This window comes from Ceratotherium simum, chromosome 29, assembly GCF_057802395.1.
Source record: "Ceratotherium simum simum isolate JZ-2026a chromosome 29, ASM5780239v1, whole genome shotgun sequence".
Classification (NCBI taxonomy): Eukaryota; Metazoa; Chordata; class Mammalia; order Perissodactyla; family Rhinocerotidae; genus Ceratotherium; species Ceratotherium simum.
The window spans coordinates 3,119,372-3,138,970 of NC_141928.1; the positions used below are offsets into that span (position 1 = coordinate 3,119,372).

Here is a 19,599-nt window from a genome sequence, read left to right on the forward strand (position 1 = left end):
ACAGGGATCGTGGATGGACAGAACGTCTACCTTCTAATGTGAAGTGAGAGAGTCCTAATCTGCCAGGTTGGGACTCCAAGGCCCTCACCTTCAGGGAGGGGGCACTGGTGGAGGACAGGGCCCGGGCTGAGTGGACTGCGCCCCACTATTTCCAGTCAGCCACCATGATGTATTTCCCTCCACCTTTATTCTTGGTACTCAGACCCAGCAGAGTTTGAGTCTGGGGACCATAGGTGATTTTTATTTTCTCCTTTATACTTTTGTGTCTTCTCCAAAATGACTATAATGAACATGTATCCTTTTTCAACAAAAAACATATAAATAATTAAAGAAGAAGGAGGAGGAGGAAGATGCTCAAGAAAATGCTCCTTCCCCAAGTGGCTGTGGCCTCCTCAATGGGGTGCAATTCTTCCCCGCTGGGCCCTGGCCGGAGCCCCCGTCACACACCTCCAGCCGAGGGTCTCTCCTCTGAGCGTCTGCACCGTCTTCCCTCCAATGCCCCGGGCAGCATGAGTTCACCCCCCAACCCCAACTCCACGGCCTGGGGGCCCAGCAGCCTGGCTCCAACACGCCCTTGGAGCCACTGTGCACAAACCAGGAGGGTTCAGGGAGGACGTGGAGAGGGACACAGAGCCAGACAGTCAGGGGCCAGCCTGGTCCCAGCTCGGCCCATGCCATCAGCGGGTCTCTTATTGACCTCTGACCCCCAGTGTCCCCAGCACTCAGCAGGCACCACTCTTCCTCCCTCAGGGACTGTCATGAGTAGGGGACAGCACGAGGGGGAAGAGATTGCTGGAACTGGGAAATTCAGGGGCCACCGTGCACTGACTCCAGGATGGGGAGACCGGGTCTGCAAGCCCTCGGAGTCAGCCTGTGTTGGGCAGGGACATCCCCCCTTGTCCCCACGGCCAGGCTGCGTGCCCTGCAAGCAGGGCTGCCTCCAATTCACCTGGCACAGCCGTGTGCAGACAGCAGGCGCTCGGTAAATGCTGAATTGCCTCTTAGGAAGGCAGTGTCTTCAACCACCCCCTTGGCAAAGACATGCACAGTGCCTCCAACGTCGCGAGTGCCCACAAGAACATTTGCAGAGTCTCATTCGGAGACAGTATTTCTAGAACATTTCCAATTACGAGCCTAACCGAGCAGGCAGGGCTCACAGCAGGCGTGCGGCGCCCACGGAGGCAGTTCGGCTCAGGAGGCAGCGCGGGTCTTCCATCGCCAGCAGCTCCGGAGTTTAGAGTCACAGACTTGGGCGCAGAATTTGTGGTCCAGCAAAGACATGATTAACGACAGATCCAGGGCACCGTTTCCCAAGCAGAGCGTTTCGTGCGAGTTATCTCCTTCCCATCCAAACTGGCAGTGCCCACAGCTCCCCTCCTCTTCGACCCGTAAAAGCTGAGGCTAGGAACAAGACAGAGGAGAGGCGAGGGCCGAAGGGCGTGATGAGAGGAGGGTGGAAAACGACCCCAAGAGGCTCTCCAGCGGCCGTCTCCTGCCTGGGCCCTACTTCAGCCCCATCGCCCCAGGAACGTGCATGTGCCCCTCAGGGAGGCTCAAAGGGCCCTGGGCAGGAAGCACTGTGCACCTGGCCAGTATCAGGAGGGATTCGGAGACAGAACCAAGCCTGTCCAGCTGGCACGGGCAGGGTGAAAACAGCTCAGGGCTTCCCAGGGCGCCGGGGAGTCAAAGTGGAAAGGAGGGATCTGGGCAGCAGGACGGAGAGAAGGCAGCGAGTCATCAGAGAAGAATGTGCTAAGTGTTCAGCCTGACATACCCCAGAGATGGGTGGCTGCTCAGAACAGCACAGATGTCAGGGCCATTCCTAGGGGCAGTTATTCACTGGCTGCTTATCCTACTGGAGAAATCAAATCAGGAAATATTTTAATAAATGACTGGAAAGAGACCAGATACCCCTCTTTGGAAGTTTTTTTTTTTTGCCAAGATATTAACCAGGCACCAAAGTTTATGGAGAAAGGTTCATGCTTGGAGCCGAAAGCTTTCCTTGGGGCTTAAATTCAGCACAGGGAGGGGTGGATCATAGAAACCAAGAGGCGGACGCAGTCAGCCTGGGCTCTGCAAGAGCAGCCATCCCAAGGAGGGCGGCTTTGAGCACCCAGCACTCAGGACGCTGGCGTCCTCGTGCAGGGTGGAAGGCAGGAGGTGGCACCCTGATGCAGCATGAAGGCTCCCGTGACCCGCCAGGACGTCCTGGGGAACAGAGCAGTTCACAGGTCGGGCTTGGAAGTGAAGAAGTGGTCTGAAGACGAGCAGTCAGAAGCTGACGGTATTTAAAGAATTCCAAAACCTGGCTGAAAGAGTTTCTAGAAGTTATTTATAGGGTAAGATGATTGATCCTGGAATTACAGGACCTGGAAAGATTCATCTGGAGAGATTACAGCCAAGGAGCAAGGTAACAGCTGAGAAAACTACCAAGAAGATGGAGGGGGATGAAAGGTGGCAGGAGGAGGTGGCCTGGGGGCTGCAGAGAGAGGCTCGAGAGTTGCAGACAGCCACGTTCAAATCTCAGGTCTGTCCCGTAGCTGAGTCACCAGGACGAACCCTCACAATACTGACCTCACGGGGCTGCCAGGTGGAGTGAAAATCCTGCGTGGGAAGCATCCAGCACACAGGAGACATTCAGTGCATCAGCCGGCCATGTGCCCAGGGGACCGGAGACACCAGGAAGATGCGTGATCACACCTGCTTAGGTACACGTCACTCACACACACACACACACCCTGCTGCTAACTGGTCATTTGCATGGGGACCCCATGAGAGACTGGGGTGGCTCAGATCGCTATGTGAAGCATGGCAGCACATCACTGAGTCCAGACTAATGTCAGCATAGGACAACCCAGCAGAGCCCTGAGCCCACAGACTCCACTCCAGCAAACACTGCTGGGCACGTTCCCTGCACTGAGCCACCTGCCGACCCAACTCCAGAGCCACCCTGGGCAAATCCTCAGCTTTCTCTCTCCCCCAGCCTCCTCGGGACAGCAAGCCCAGAACACCCACCTCTGCCAGACAGTGAGGTACCCCCCATCCTCCCCCAGAAGAGCCCAGGCCTCCTCACTCCGCCCACCCTACCTCGGAGAGCCAGCTCAAAACGTGTCGGCCGACACCCTCGGAGTTCACACAGCTCTCTCGGCTCAGCTCCACAACTGTTTACTGAGCCCCTCCCTCCCCCTCCCTCCTCCCTCCCGTGAGATGTGACAAAGACCCCGGGAACCCTCGCCTGCTTCCTGGAGGTCTGACTGTGCCTCCTTAACGTCTCGCCACAAACCTACGAGGAAGACATCATCAGCGCCATTTACACATGAAGAAACTGAGGCACGGAAGAAAGATGACGTTTTTGAGGTCGCACCACAAGAGCATTGCAGCACCAGGGACCCCAGCCAGGCCTAGGTCTTCACTACGTCTAGTGGAGCTGGGGTGCAATACCCCCTCTGGCCTCTAGGGGGACCACTCCCATCCTTAGTCTTGAAATTTGAGGCCTCCGTGTCACATGGTGAACTAGGATCTGCTTCTCCACTGTTGACTGCAAATTCTGCCTAATGACCTGACCCACAACTAGAAACACCTAAAACCACATAGGCAGGATAAGCCTTACTCCTTTGGTTTCAAAATAAACTGAAATTCCCTAACTTTTCCCAGTAGAATGTGTCTGGGTCGTGCAGTGGGGTAGGTGGGCTACCCAAGTGGCAAAATTTCTGAAGGATCTGACCATTCTCTAGGACTCGTGATCCATTTTAAGGGCAAACCAAGAGAACTCTTTCGAGCCTGCTCCTTGGTGAGCCTGCGGACTCTCCCTGGCTTTCTGGACACATCATGAACATTTTGCTAATAAAATCAAGGGCGGGCTCAGAAATCAGGCCTCTGGGCATTGCTTCTCTCAGGGTTTTTTATTTTTCTTTTCTGAAATGCTGATGGTTTAAAGATGTGGATCATGTCCTGGTCCAGCTGCCCTGACCCAGAAGAGGTTACGGCTAAGCTAAACCAGCTTAACTCTTGGAACGTCTGATGGATTGCTCAACCCCCACCCTGCCCTCAGAGGGGAAGCTGCTTACAGCGTTTCCCACCCTTATCTCTTACAACCTGGGCTTGCTGGCACAGGTCCCCACGTGCCTCTTTCATCGTATGTCAAGTGATGTTAAACAGGCGAGACCTACCTGGCTATAATCCTCTCCCATCTATCACTCTTTCCTTCCTACTAAAACAGAAAAGATGAGTCAGATCAGGGCAGCTCATCCCCTTAAGAGAAACGCTCTGCTCACAGCTGAACACAGGGCTCAAGATCTAATCCTGTAGATCTCATCCCAGAAGCACGAGGAGGACACTGTGGGGTCCAGGACTCAGGGCGGCTCTGGAAAGTGGGCGCTGGATGACAGGGACCACAGGACTGCTTCCTCCTGAAGCCAGGCCCTGCCCCCGCCACCCCCCGGGGCCCGAGGAGACGGAGGGCAGGGAAGTCATAGATGGCAGTCACCAGGTCTCACCAACCTCCTCTGCTCTCAGCCCCCTGCTGCTGGCATGAAGACCCCAGAGATAAAGTAAAAAGTGACCGGGCCTCCGACGGGGCCGAAACCCCGCCTGGCTGTGATGTCTGCTCTCTGCAGGCCCTGACTCTAAGCATCAGGCCTGTTCCCAAGAGCCTGGACAAAGTCACATTTCCAGAACTCAAATGCTATTTTAAAGGCTCCAACTCTGCTACTTACTAGCTATGGGGCTTCTGTGGGCCTCAGGTCTCCTGCCTGTAAAACGGGAGTGATGCCTGTTACCTTGGGAAGATGTCATCAGGATAAAACAAAAGTGAACGCACTTCGGATAAGGCATAAAAGGAAGAATCTTACTCTTTACCTCAGAGAAAATTCTCAGGCAAACACTCCTGCCTCCCGTGTCACATGCTCTTTCTACCTTAACTCACACTTCGGTTGTCGGACTCAGGAGGGGCCTCAGAGAGTGTTGGGACCCCAGGGCCGGCTTAGAGCCCAGCTGCCCCTCAGCCCCCAGGCCCAGAGCCTGGCCATCCCTCAGCTGACCTCCACCGGATCACAGAGCGGTAGGTGGCCCGAGAGCCTGCAAGATGGTCAAGCCAACCGCCTGCCCCTTCTTCCAGCTCTCTAGGGGGCAGAAAACCCTCCATGTGCCTTCCAGCCCTTGGCCGACAGCCCTCCCCCGAGTCTATAAACCCTGCTCGCGGCCAGGCAGCTGTTTGTAATCGGACAGGCCCTGGCCCCAGGAAGGGTGGAGGGAGCCCGTCCCCACGGAGGGGGCTGTGGCGCTGCAGGGCGTGTGAGGACAGGCTGGTTCTGACCCGGGGACCCAGTTCAGGCCTGGCTTGCACTGGCCCCGGCACCCTCCTCCCCATGACAGTTCCAGTGGCACTGAAGAGATGGGGAGGCATGAAAAGGAAAAAGAGAGAGCGTCTCCACTTTAGAGCAGCTTCATCTTATTTCTAGTGAGCAAGGAAGCTTTAAGAAGTGCACAAGCCCGTGTGTTGTGTAATAAAGGTTAAACCAGGGGCTCTGGAGGCCAGGTTGCAGCACTTTCTGGTCTGGGTGCCATCTGCCTGCAGCGGAGTAAGCTCCCTGACCTGAGGTCTCTGGCAGATGATGGTCACCAACTCTGCCCTGGACAGAGGAAGCCTGAGACAGAAGCCCTGAGATCCCCCCAGGCGTGAGTCTCAGAACAAATCTGCAAGGCCCAACACCATCCCCAAGACCACTGGGTTCCCTTCCTGGCCGCAGGACACCAGGCACGGCCACCAATGGGCACCGAAACCCGCCCAGGGCCTGACACCAGGGCCTGCTCGCCCCATTTCCCAGCCTGTGACCCCGGGAACCCCACATCCTCTAGGTCTGAGTTTATTCAACTGCAAAACAACCCCATGAGCAGAGGCCAGACCACCGACTCCGTGAGCCCTCCTGGTAGGACACCGATTCCTTCCCCGGGAGCCTGGGCATGCCCACTGTCAGGGCCTCACTCCCGGGCAAAGGAAATGCACCTGCAGCTGCCCCCCGGTGATACACACAGCGGAAGGTTCCACAGTGTCCCCCTCCCGGGGGCACTATCTGTAAAAGTCACCCCCACCACCCCTGGACTCGCCCCCCAAGTCACTAGCTGGGCCCTTCGCACTAACCGTTCAGCCTCCTCTGAGCTCCAGCGCAGCCCCACCTGCAGGCAGCAGCTACACTCTCTCTACCCCACTTTCACCCGCTATAGAAACCACAGCTGCCGCCTCCCTGAGCTCCGCCAGTAATAATAACAACCACGTAACACAGCAACAACAACAGATAACAATTATTATTATGTAGTAATAACTACAATGATAAAGATAATGGCAATTGTTATTAACATGGTTCTAGCACCTGCTATCCTGCATCGAGCACCCCGCCGTGGGTGTTACGTCCACAGGTCACCTCCTTTAATCCTCAGAGCTGCCCTTCCAGGTAGTGGTCTTCCCTCCAATTTGCAGATAAGATAACTCAGATCAGAGAGGTTAGGTAGAGTGCTCCAGGACACACAGCCAGGGCTCCAGCCCTGCTCTCGCGGCCTCCAAAGCCGCCGTCTTCTTGGCTGCGCAGACGCTTCACTGCGTCCCGTCCTCATCTGCTGAGCTGTCCTTTCAACAGTCACAGGAGTGACTGACTGTGCACTGGCGAGGGGGGCTGCCCCACGCAGGGAAAGGGAGGGCCAGAAGGAGGAACAGACCTCCTGTCTGCTGTGCCCAGTCTTTCCCAAAGCGCCTTCAACTGGCCACTGGCACCAAGATTCAAGGGACAGGCCCCAGGCTCCACCCAGACCCTGGAACCCAAATCTGTGAGGCGGGCTCTGTGGCGACTGAAGCTCGCTGTGGCGGGGGCCCAGGCCCCATCTTCTGGCTCTCGTCTTCAGGGATCCCTTGCTGAGCCCCCTTAAAGCCCTACCTTGCAGGGAACCGGACTTGCTCGCCGCTTCCTTTGCTCCCAGTCAATCCCAGAAAGCACCAGGCAACCCCAGGCCGGGGTCCCAGACCCAGAGAACTCCAACCCTCCACAGAATGCCGGCAAAGCTGCTGTCTTGGGACCAGCCCTCAGGGCCGGGACATTCCTGGGGGGTGGGGGAGCCCCTGCTACAGCTGAAATGACAGTGCACAGGCAGCCTGGCCCCCAGCACAGGGCGCCCCACAGGCCCCTCGTCTCTCTCTGGCCCTCACCCAGAGCCTTCGGGCTGAGCCAAGCCTGGCGACACGTTGTCCTCTCTGCTGCTTGGCCCCGGATAGCCCTCAACAGCAGCCTGGGTCCCCCCGGGGACACGGAGCCGCCCAGCTCCGAGCGGGCGGGGACTCCTCATTGTGGTCAAGCCACGCACTGGCAGTTCACCCGGTGTATCACAGGCCCTCCCAACAGCAGACTGCGAGGGTGTCCTCGCGTCTCAGGAGTGTCCCACTCAGGGGCTGGAGCTGGCGGAAGAGTCTGGAGCCTGCCCCATGAGCCCCGCCCATGTCTTCCTTGGGTCTAAAGAGGCCACAGAAGGATGGTCCCTGAGTTCTCTCCTGTCCACCTTAACAAGCCCCAAGCAGCTTGCACGTGGCATGAGTGAGCTCCCGAAGACCACCGACACGCAGGCCCCGTGCCAAAGTCATGCCTTTAACACAACAGTAATAATGACAGGACCCAGCACTGTGAGAGCCCAGAGCAATTTACACAGCCTCCCAGCCGGCCTCCGAGACAGGTATTATTTTTATGCCCATTCCACAGATGGGGAAACTGAGGCTCAGAGAGGTGCTCCTAGGTGCCTCTGCACCTGCTCTGAGCCCAGACACACAAGGATGGCTAAGAGGCGAAGGCCCTGCCCTCTCGGCTCCCAGAGAGCTGAGGGCCTGGGAATTGAATCAATTGAATCGGCGGCTCTCCACCCTTCCCAGCTCAGAGCACTGAACTTTTCTGAGCTCCATCTCTGTCCCTCAGTGGGGATGCTCATTCTCCCCCGACGCTGACATGTCACAAAGATGGAAGTGCACGCACTTAACGTGCTGGGCAGAGTCTCCAGCTGTGAACACAATGGAGATCTGCATGTGACTTGATGTCAGGGATGTGCTTCAAGGTGATCGGGGTAGAGGGGAGGGGTGGGGGCTGGGTGGCGTGAGGTCAGCCGAGGGCTGATCCTGGTCAAACTCGTGTGGATAGTGGGGACCTGCTGTGCTGCGTTTGACATTTCCCCTAACAACATCAACAGCAATAATAATAACACCCTCAGAGCCAAGCCCATGGTAAACCTCTCCTCTTGAAGCTGGCTTTCCCCACCTCCCAGTCTCCCTGCTCCCTATTCCATTACTGCAGAGAAGAACAGCGTCTTCCGTTGGAGAAGAGTGAGTTCACTCCCTGGGCAGGGGAGGAAGACCACAGCATCACTGGTTCTTGAAGGTGGGGCCACCAGAAAGGAAGGGGGAGGATCTGGGGGGCATCTGCCTCTTCCTCTCTTCCCTCCTGGCACTCCTCCCCTTGGGGGTGCCCCACCACCCCACATCATTTATGCAGAAACACAACCAACTTGGATCAAGGACACTGAACCTTGAACCTTGGTTTTCAAAGTGTGGTCCCTGGACCCTCAGTGTCAGCATGGTCTGGGAACTCACTAAAAATGCAGTTTCCCGGGCCCACCCCAGGCCCCTGAGTCAGAAACTTGGGGGTGGGGGGAGGGCCCAACAATCTGTGCCTCAACAAGCCCTCCAGAGAATTCTGATGCATGGGGAAGTTTGAGAACCACTGGTCTACACCATAAAGAAAAACCCAGGACCCAGGCTGAGCAACAGACCCTCCCTCCTACCTAAGTGAGCCACCACCATTATAGGCCAGGGGAGAAGGGCCACAAAATCTCCTCTTCTCCTCTACCCCAGGCTTCATGAAATCAGCACCACTGACATTTGGGCTGGATAATTCTTTGTGGTGGGGGCTGCCCTGTGCACTGTACGACGTTGGGCAGCATCCCCGGCCTCGAGCCACTGGATGCCAGCAGCACCCCCGCCCTCCCAGCTGTGACCATCAAAAAGCACTCCCAGATATTGCCACGTGACCCCAGGGGCAGAGTCGCGCCGGGTTGAGAATGCCTGCAGTCTGCCTGTTTCAGGTGAGGGAGGATAATCCTGAGAGAGCACTAGCCTCCCCCCACACTGTTCTCTGCACTTCCTTCCTGCTTTGCCCCGTCTTTTCGTCTCTGCCTTCTCAATGTGGATATCTGTAGTCTTAAAGGTATGAGAAGATGCAGTGTCCCTTTCTCCTTCTTTGCATAAAACCAACTGGGGGGGCCGGCCTGGTGGTGTAGTGGTTACGTGTAAGTTACACGTAACTTCAGCAGCCCGGGGTTCGCAGGTTCCAATCCCAGGCACAGACCTACACACCACTCATCAAGCCATGCTGTGGCGGCATCCCACATACAAAATAGAGGAAGATGGGCACAGATGTTAGCTCAGGGACAATCTTCCTCAACCAAAAAGAGGAAGATTGGCAACAGATGTTAGCTCAGGACCAATCTTCCTCAGGAAAAAAAAAAGCCAACTAGGATGCCACGACTCTCTCTACTCAGAAGGAAAGCCACGTCTACACGCAAACCAAGGCAGAGGTGCCCAGGCTACTCACCATTGGTGGGGGGCCATGTTCCTCTCTCAAAAGCACAAGGCCCCTGGCTGCCATGGGATTCTCCCCCAGCAAACAAAAGCCAGAAGCTGCCGAAGCCCCGCTCACCAGGCTTTGCAAATGGCAACTTATATCAGCATATACGACAATGACCTACACCAAAAAGGGGGCGTGCTTCTCACTGGGAGGCGGAGGATGCTGGCACTCCGTGTGCCCGCTGGGCTCGCAGAACCTCCATGTGCACATCTGCAGGATGGGGCCAACCCCACCCAGCCCAGGGCTGCTGTAGGGGTCACGGGGGCTCCACAGGTAACACCCCAAAGCAGCGTCCAGCTAAATATGGAGAACACACGAGAAGGTGCCATCTGCGTCCACCAAGGGACATCTCCCTTCAAACTTGCCCAGGGGAGGCTTGTCCAAAAGCCGCAGGCCCTGGCAAAGCAGGCTGGTCTCTAATTGGCTGGTGCCACAGGCGCCTCCCTCTGATTGGCTGGCACTCCATTGCAACTGGCAGGTGCCTCGCTATGATTGGCTGGTGCCCCATTGCAGCTAACAGGTGCCTCCCTCTGATTGGCCGTGGCCGCACCCTATTGGCTGGTTTCACTACTGCCACTTGCACAGGATACAATCCCCTGTTCAGGGGTCTGACGCCCACCCTGCACAGGAAGCTCATGTAGGACAGGATGGCTCCCCTATTGCTCAGCCGTGCACCTGCGGCCCCCTCCCGGCCCAGGTCTGACTCGCGTTAGGGGTCTGCAAACGCTTCAAGCATAGCCACTGTCACTCCCGATTTCTCCACGCAAGGGCCAGCCTCTCCCGCATTCCGTCTGCAGCCACTACAAGGAACTCCACCGTGCTCATCGCTCAGTGCACAGCGCCCCTCTCAGATACCCCGCCAGCAGCAGGGAAGACCATCACTTCCCACCTTCCTTTTAAGTTAAAACGCTCACTCTTTTTCATTGTCGGATCACCATTTTTCCAATGCAGGCGTCAGAGTTTTTATATTTATTTTTTTTTCCTTCTCCCCAAAGCCCCAGTGCATAGTTGTATCTCCTGGCTGTAAGTCCTTCTAGTTCTTCTACGTGAGCTGCCACCACTGCATGGCAACTGACAGACGGGTGATGCAGTTCCTCGACCAGGAGACGAACGCGGGCCACCAAACCTTAACCACTAGACCATCAAGGCTGGCTCAGAGGTTTTACATTTAAATCACTCCCACTACACACACACATTGTGATGTCATTTTGTGCCATTTATTTAAAAAATAAAGAAATCATCAGAATCCCTATTGCCAAGGAAAGACCAGAACAGAAGAGTGGATTCCCCCCAAAGAACACAGGTCTAGGAAACAGAGGATGAAGGCACCCTCCACTTCATGCACAGAGACATCACAGGAAACCGCTGGGCTCCTGCCCCTGGAGGTCTATATAATGAAATCTGGAGAAAGTGGGTCAGACTGTGGTTCCATTTCTTAGGTCTGAGTCACCAAAGAGTGGCGACATTTACTCCTAATGTAGGGTTATTACTTAGGTTGGGAATCTGCCAGAAAAACTACTGGGTGAGTCGAAGCTGATGGGATGACAGCTCAGAATATGTGCCATATATAACACAAAGTGGCCCCCATCACCCACACCAGCACCCACACGCATCCAACTCGCATTCATTCATTTTACAAACTTCCCTCCAGCCTCCTGGGGCCAGCTGGGGCAGAAACAGCGTCTGAGTTGGCAAAGCCTGCGGCTGCAACCACCCCCAGAACACACCCTTCCAGCACAGCAGCCGTCACCCACGGTCATGTCGTGGAGGCAGAAGACCAGAGTCCTTGAGGTGGGATGTGGGCAGGTCCATTCCCATCTCTGGACCCCAATTCCCCCTTGTAAAGTGGGGGTGGCCTGAGGAGGAAGGGGAGGGGCGTGCTGAACACGGCAGGCCCCATGACTGCCCTCCATGCACGGGCTCGGAACCGCAGAAGTCGCAGCGAGTGATCCGAGAAACTCCCCAGGGAACACCTTCTGTGTCACCTTTCTCGTGCTTACCCGGGAGGGAGGCACTGGTGTGACCGTTCACAGGAGAGAGAGGGAGCGACTCACACAGGGGCTCACTCTGTGCTTTGCACATGTTATACATCGAGCCCTCACAAAAATCCTGCAGGAGTTATGTCAGCGACCCCTTCTTATAGATAGGGAAACTGAGGCATGGGGAGGTTAAATGCACAGTTGGTAGGAGTGCAGCCAGGATCTGAACCCAGGCGGCCCGCCCCTACCGGTCACCCAGGCCCTGGCCTTCATGCTGCGTCCTGTGGGGGGCAGCTCTGCCTGTGAGAAGGGCCAAGCAGCTCCACCTTCAAGATCTCCACATCTCCAGCCAGACCAGAAATCTTAAAACCAACATGTGGCAAAGTGCTGACACCAAATGAGTGGCTTATCCGGGAGAACAGAGAGGGGGAAGCAGAAACTATAATATAACATCACCCTCCTGGGAGTAAAAAAAGACGCATCAAATTATTGGACCCAGCTGGACCCAGCTTGCCCCACAGCAGGACATCTTGGTTGCCCAGCGGGCTCCATGGCCACGTTCCATCTCCTCATCTCCCATCCAGCAGGGCGGGTCATGGCAAAGAGAGACATGGCAACCTGCCCCGAGCTCCCAACGCCCCAGGCCCTGCGTGCAGAAGCGCCTGGGGAGACCGTGTAAACACACGTGCGTGAGCATGGATGTGCACGTGCACGCTGACATACACGTGCCCACCCACAAACACACACACAGACACATCACACACAAACACGCACATCACACACATGCATGTGCTCTAACACACATACAAACACACACACGTGTACAACCCTCAAATGGGCCTGAAAGGCATTTTCATGTATGTTGCCTCATGTGACCTGTACAACGACCCTGTAAGGTGACATAGGAAAGTGGATCCACCAAGCAGATGGGGGGGGGCAAAGACAACAAGGGAGCAGCCTAGACTGACTCAGCTTGAGGACGGCAGAGCCCTCGGGGGTCTTACCAGTGACCAGCGCCTCCTCAGACAGACACGCCCCCCTCTACTGCGCGTCTTCTGGAATACCCACATTTACAGAGGGCTGTGGCCACACCGAGCTTCTTCTTTTTGCAAAAACAGCAGTCATAATGAGGTCCTCCACTTATCAGGTGCATACTATCCACCAGGCTTTCCGCAACGCTGTTTCCTCGTACGGCCTCCATCAGTCTTCACAACCACCCCTCAAAGCAAGGAATGCGGTTCCCCCCATTTCTCAGAGAAGAGAGCTGAGGCCCAGCGACTGGCCCCCCGGCCGACCCCAAGCGTCTCGCAGAGGCAGAAAAACTCAGTTTGCACTGGCCTCCCGACTATCCACGCTGCCCCTGGGTTCAACAATGGGATTGCCAAGGATTGTCCCCTCCCACACCCGACTGCCTGTCACCAAGCACAGGAACCCAAAGTCGTGCCTGGAGGCCCCCACACCCCCTCCATGGCTGCCGGCGTCTGTCAGTCTGTCTGCAGAACCGAGCAGATTACTCTCGCCACACAGCCCGGCCTCACGTGCGGGGCAGACGCCGGGTTAAAGCCCCCCGCCCCGGTCTCCCACTTGTTCCCCTGGGAGACACCCCTGCTTCTCTCAGCAGCCACTTCTGCTGGCACAGCATTCCCGGGCTAGCATGCTGCTGGGGACGCCCCGCCAACCAAGTTAATGAGGGGCTTTCCAGCCAAGCGAAGCAGCGCTGGGAGAACACTGGAGCAGAGTTTGGAATGTCCTGCCAGGAAGGAGGGAAGGACCTGCCTAGGAGGCACTTTGGTGCATTTCTGGAATAAAAGGAAGGGAAGAAGAGGAGGGGGAGGCCAAGTTGAGCATCACCTCCTCCAGGAAGCTTCCCCAGATCTCCCCAGTGGAGCCAACCCTCCCAGGTTGGATGCCGGTATGAAAATGAACAGTGTCCACATGTGTGCCTCCCGTCAGACTGCGAGCGCCTGGAAGGAGAACCTGCCACGTTCACCTCTGTCTTTCCACGATCCTCCAGGCCCCCGGGGGCAAAGGCAAAGCCTTCAGAGGCCACAGGTCACACAGAGGAGTGAAGCGGCTGATAAAGAAAAGGGGTGGTGGGGATGCAGGCACAGGAATAAAAATAGGAGGGAAGGAGGGAGAGATCAGAGATGGAGGGAGGGAGGAGGGAGAGAGGGAGAGGCGGGGAGGAGGAGAGAGGGCAGAGGGAGGGAGGAGGGGGAGGAGGGAGGAGGGGGAGGAGGGAGGAGGGGGAGGAAGGAAGGAACAAAGGAAGGAAGGAAGGAAGGAAGGAAGACAGGGAAACACTGTGTTGGCCAAATGCAACACCTCCCTGATCCCAGGCCGGGATGCAGCTCAGGGCACTGGGCCTCTCCCACAGGAGAGATGATAAAGGGATGTGAAACGAAAAGGTGGAACTCCAATAAGTCAAGGGCAGGAGGGAGGGAGAAGCTCACTCAGGGCCCAGGCGCAAAGGCCAGACAGACTCAGAATCTGGGGTCCCTGCTCCCCACTTCCTGGGCCTCTCCAAGCATCTCCTCCTCCGAGGCCTATGTGAGGGTCCAATGAGATGACACGGGCACAGGGCTTAGCACGGGCCAGGGGAGTGCCAGCAAATCCATTACAAGTGTCACCACCCGTGATGGTCTCCCGGGGCGCAGGTACCCTGCCCTGCTCCTTCCAGCAAACCCAGGGCTCCAGTGGGCATAGCAACAGTCCCTCGGGGGTGGAGGTGACTCATCCTTCACCCTCCAGGGGCTTGGCACTGGTCGGTCCTCTCACTGTCTCTGTTATTAAGTGGGGGGTGGGGGGCAGTGGGCATCTGTTCCCCACACCCCAGCTCCACCCAGCAATGTCTGTGACCCAGGGAGGAGGCAGGGCCAGGAGACTGGGCCAGACAGCCAGAAGGCAGGGGTGGGGCAGGCAGGCATCAGCTGTGCTCGGCTGAGGGCGTGGCCCTGGTCAGAGTCCAGAAATATCTGAAGGGTGGGGTAATGGGGCAGGCTCTGGCTGGCACCCCAGGAATAGCCCTGGAGCGACATCCTTGGAGAAGGCACTTGTGCTTCAGCACCAGGAAGAAAATGCTGCCCACGGCCACTGCCGGGTGGTCACGGCAGTGCCCAGCAGCTCCAACCCCTCGGGCCACTGAGATCTAGACCAGATGAGGGAGAGGGCTTCAGGGAAGGAGCCCGGCTTCTGAACTCCTCCCACGACTGTTCTTTTATGGGGAGGAGGAGGAAGAGGGGAAGAGGATGGAAAAGGATGTCTTCCCAGCCAACTTGATTGAGTCAGAGGAAATTTAACCATTTGGTATCTGTCAAGTGCCACAAAACTTGGAGAGCTCTTCCCACAAATTATTGCAAAAAGCAGTCACGTGACAGGAGCCGACCAATGACGTGCCGAGGAGATGACCTCAATTTCCAAATATTGGGGTCATGTTTCATTTCACAGACTCTCCTTCGCCCGTTACGACGTTAAACGGCCCCAAATGCAACCTTACTTTTCGTTCCCTCACACACTTGGCCAAGAGGAAGGTAGGAGAAAAAGCCATGTTTGGAGGAAACTCGGGAAACATCTGGTGGATCCCAAAATGGAGAGAAGAACAGGCGCTTGCTGAGGGGGCCTCCGCTGCCCCTCAAGTGGACAGCCGCCCCTCTGGCCATGCACCGAGGATGACTTCAAAACGGTCCCACCCTGGGGGGTGGAGAGAGGTCTGTGCAGCCCGCCCAGAGAAGTGGCTTCTTCACCCGCTTCTAACGTCTTCTTGACAAAAGCAAAACATCCAGCTCCACAGCCACGGTCCAGGCAGCCACCCTGTGCCAACTCCAGGCTGCTACTTCCAAGGGGCCGCCCCTCAGTTCAGAAAGGAAATCGGAGAGGGAAGGGGGCGACAGGCGGCGGGGAGATGGGGAGACGAGCAAACAGCCAACTCCAAACCCGGGTGAACACAGGCTCTGCGTGCTGCCCAGCCAGCACCCAGCCCCAGCTTTCTGGGGTGGCGACTCCCCTGAAGGATTCCACGCTGAGTTCCTGCAGGAAAGCCCAGCAGAGGATCTGGGACAGAGCCAAGTCCCTGGGCAACCATGGGGACCCCTGACCACATCCCCCACCATGAGCCGCACCACTTTCCTGGTGACCACTACTGTCCCCCATCTTCAAATGACCCAGGGAGAAACACAAAGCCAGTTATCCCAGGGTCACAGGCACGTTGGTGGCAGCCAGGGGATAAGACCCCAGGTCCCAGGGGCCAGCCCAGGCTCTCCTCCCCTCCCCCGACCCCCTGACAGCTCGCTGGACACTCTTGACTCCTGTTCACCCTCTCTGGTCCACCAAGCACTCACTGTGCCAGGAAAAGGGGAAAGAATATCTTAATTGGCAAGTGGAACATGGAAAGTGCTTCTTCCCACATGTCTTCAAATTACGAAGCAGAGCAGCGGCGGAGAGGAGCCTTCTCACGGGATGGCTCGCTGGTCCAGCAGGCCACTGAGCCCCCTGCTCCAACTCTCTGCAGTCACTTCCCCGACCTTGCACCAGTGGCTCTGAGCCTGGTCTCCCCAATCTCCCCGCCTGTTAATAGGGCCTCTGGGGACTTTCCAGGGCCTCGGGCTCCGATGTCTGAGGGTGTGTGAAGACCCATCCCAAGGGTACCACCAAAGGTGACACTTAAAAAGCCACTGTCCCATCAGGAAGCTGAGTCCGAGCTGTAGGAATCCAGGCAGGCATAGGGGAGGGCGGGCCTGGCAGAGCCCGCCCACAGGCGAGGGCTCCTTCTAAGGGCAGACCTCTGGCAGAAGGAGTCCCACATCTGTGCGTCATGTGAACCGCTCACAGCCCCGACTTCAAGACCATCTCCTGGCTCCACTCCAAAAATCCCATCTCAGGGTTGCAAACCCAAGAAAAACTGCCTCCCAGGGGCGTCAGGAGGTTTGGCGTGGGATTAGGAGCACCGCTGGTCTATCACTCTCCAGGGCTCCCCAGTATCACTGAGCACTTAGGTGGCCACGACTGCAAGAAATTCTGTTCCCTGGGAAAGCAGGGAGCCAATGTGGTCTAGAGGCAGAGAGAGAGGGCGCCTGCGGGGAGGTCCTGGGCTGGCGGCTCAAGCATTTGGGACTCCCCCCAGCGGCCCCCAACCCCAGGAGCCCCGGCTGGAATTGACCGACTGTGACTCTAGGGGGCGACCCTTCCCGGTTTTGAGGAAAGGAAGTTCTGCTGAGGGCTGTGGGCCAGAGCTGAGCGCTTGTGATGGGGGGCAGAGAACGCAAAGTTTGGGGACCAAAGTTTGCCCGCCTCGTGGACAACCCCTCCGGCTGATCCAACACGCAGTCCCCACCTGGCCGCTCCGTTTGGCCTGTAGGGTATTGTGTTGGCGCGTCTCCCTCTCCAGGGCCCCCAACTAATGGCATTCAGAATCTCGGCCCGTGCATTCCAGAGCCGAGAGGGGAACGTTGTGCAGGCGCAGAGGCGGCCGGCGCGGCGCCCGGGATGACAGCCGCGCCCGGCCCCGCGCCCCGCGCCCCGCGCCCCAGCGCCCTTACCTGCGCGGCTCGGAGGCGGCGCCCACAGCAGCAGCAGCAGCAGCAGCAGCAGCGGGGACAGCAGCGGGGCGCCCGGGCGGAGCGGGCTGCGCGCTTTCCAGCGGGTGTGGACGTCCATGCCGGCGGGGCGCGGGTCGGGGCGCGCGGGGACGCACGGGGGCGCGGGGCACGGCCGGGGCAGCGGACTCGGCGGGGACGGCACCACTTCAGGAAGTCATGGGGAGCAGGCGCCGGCCCGTTCTCTTTGTGGCGGTGGCTCTCTGGCAGGGGTCGGCTGGCGCGCTCGCCCACGGGCGGGAGGGCTCGACCTTGGCCCGCGGGGCGGCCGGGACCCCGCTCGGCTCGCTCGCCCTCGCCTCCTCCAACTCCTCCAACTCCTTCTCGCCTCCTCCTCGCCGCCGCCGCCCCGCGACCTGCTCCCCGTGGGCGCTCCGCTCGAGTGAGGTCCTGCGCCAGCCGCGGGGACGAGGAGTGCGGACCTCGCCTTGGGCGCCGTGCACTTTTTCCCCCCGTTCCTCCCTCCCTCTCTCCTGGAAGGCACCCGCAGAAGCTGTCGATCCCCGACGCCCGCAGCAAATCAGAGCCCGGCGCTGGGCTCGGCCGGGCCGGCCCCCGCCTCCCACTGGGCGCCGCGGGCGAGGGGGTGGGGACAGCCGGCGAGTCGCGGCGGCGGAGGGGCCGGCCCGGGGCGGGAGCGGACGTGGGGCGGGGGCGGCGCCCCGGTTCTTTGGAGCGCGCGCGCGCGGCGGGCGAGGGGGGCTGCCTCGGAGCCCCGCAGCCCACCCTGGCCCCCTACTCGCCTCGGCTCCTAGCCGAGCCCCAGGAACCAGTGTGGAGAGGCCCCGAGTTGGATCACTTTGGGTTAAAAAAAATAAGTTGCATCTCACCCCGCCTAACTTTTTCTTGTACGTGGAGGAGTTCGGAGCTCTTCTGGGTGGAGACTGAACTTCCAATCCAGCCAGATCGGGGGCGCCCAAGACTGTGGCCGACATGTCAACCTGGACAGAGGACTCTCCCTCCCCCTTCCCCCTAATGCGAATCGGCGCCCAAGTTAGCGTCTAACTTCCCGGGAGGTCCCCAAATGAGCTCGGATGGTGCACATCTGGGATATTAATCAGGCGAAGTTGGCCCGGACCCCCGCCCCCCCCCCACCGTCCTCCTCACTCTGCCTTCTCCCTGGTGACCCCTCTGCCACAAAAGGAAACCAAGACACCCCTTTGGGAGTTGACAGCCAGCGAGGGAGTGAGGGATTGGGACCTGCTGCCCTGGGGCTGCCCTGGCCCTGCCTTCCTGCATTCACTTCTTTAAGTCCTGTGAGGTCTCCCTCCCGCAGGAGGCCTGCGAGGCTGGGGTGGGAGGTGGGAGCCCCTTCCATCAGGCTCCCCAGGCCCAGAAAGCCTCCCCACACAGCCTGCTGAAGCTGCTCGCACCCTTTCTCCCACAGCTGCAGGGCTGGTTTTCAAAAAGAGAAGGAGTGGAGGTGAATTAAGAGGGCTTTTCAAACCCTGAGCCACCCCATCCCCTCTAAACAAACAATTCAGCAGTGACCGTAGGCTGGGACACCCCCCAGCTCCCTGTCTCCAGTTACACCTCCAGACTGGGCGTGAAATTCCCCAAATGCTCTTTAATTCCCATCTTTCTGGAAACAGGACAACAGGAGCAGAGGGGAGGCCGTCAGAGGCTAGCTTTTCCCAGGGGTGAGTTGGGTGGTGGGTGGCTGGTGCTAACTTCAGGGTTAGGTTTCGTACCTGCCACAGACAGTCTTTAGGTAGCAAGTACTGCACAGAAATAGAAGGAGATAGGCTGCACACGCAGACGTGGAGAGATGTTTGAGATGCCTTAGGTAAAGCAAAATGTTATTTCAGGTGTATATATATATATATATATACACACACACACACACGTTATATACGTGATCAGGGGAAATCTGTGTGTGTGTGAGTTGTGTGCATGTATGTGCATGTGTGAGTTGTGTGCATGTGTGTGCTTGTGTGAGTTGTGTGTGTGTTGGTTAAGCTACAGCCGCTGGTCCTGTACTTTCCTATGCAACTTAATGAGAGACAAATTCCATCTGACCGTCCCCGAACCACCAGCCCAGCCCCAGCCCCACCTGGCCCCTGGAGTGCCCCCAGCAGTGGGAAGGCCAGCTTCTCCCCATGACTTGGGGTGCTGACACAGTTTAGTGGCCCGGGTATAGTGCAGACTTTTGGGGTTCCAGCTTTTCCCCAAGGACATGTGGGGCACCTTCTCTGACATTCATAGGTGCCTCTGTGCCAGTCAGCCAGCCCTCCTGACACCTGGAACACAGAACAGCCGTCTGAGCTGGTCCCTCAAGAGCTGAAAGTCAAGCGACCACCCCAAGGTCCCGCGGAGAGCTGACCCCTCAGTAACGAGAAGAAGCTTGCACCTCACGGCTGCCAGCAGGCAGGGCAGATG

General features: G+C 57.9%; 1 protein-coding gene across 3 annotated transcripts in view; it reads right to left on the bottom strand.

Annotated features, from left to right (window-relative positions):
* Positions 1-17,664, bottom strand: part of COL5A1 (collagen type V alpha 1 chain) — a 172,514-nt gene extending 154,850 nt beyond the window's left edge. For all 3 annotated transcript variants that reach the window (XM_087418824.1, XM_087418823.1, XM_087418822.1), the window contains exon 1: positions 17,164-17,664. In XM_087418824.1, the coding sequence (XP_087274950.1) occupies positions 17,164-17,281 (118 nt within the window). In that variant the 5' untranslated portion in view covers positions 17,282-17,664. The remainder of the gene's footprint in view (positions 1-17,163) is intronic.
* Positions 17,665-19,599: the final 1,935 nt, after the last annotated feature.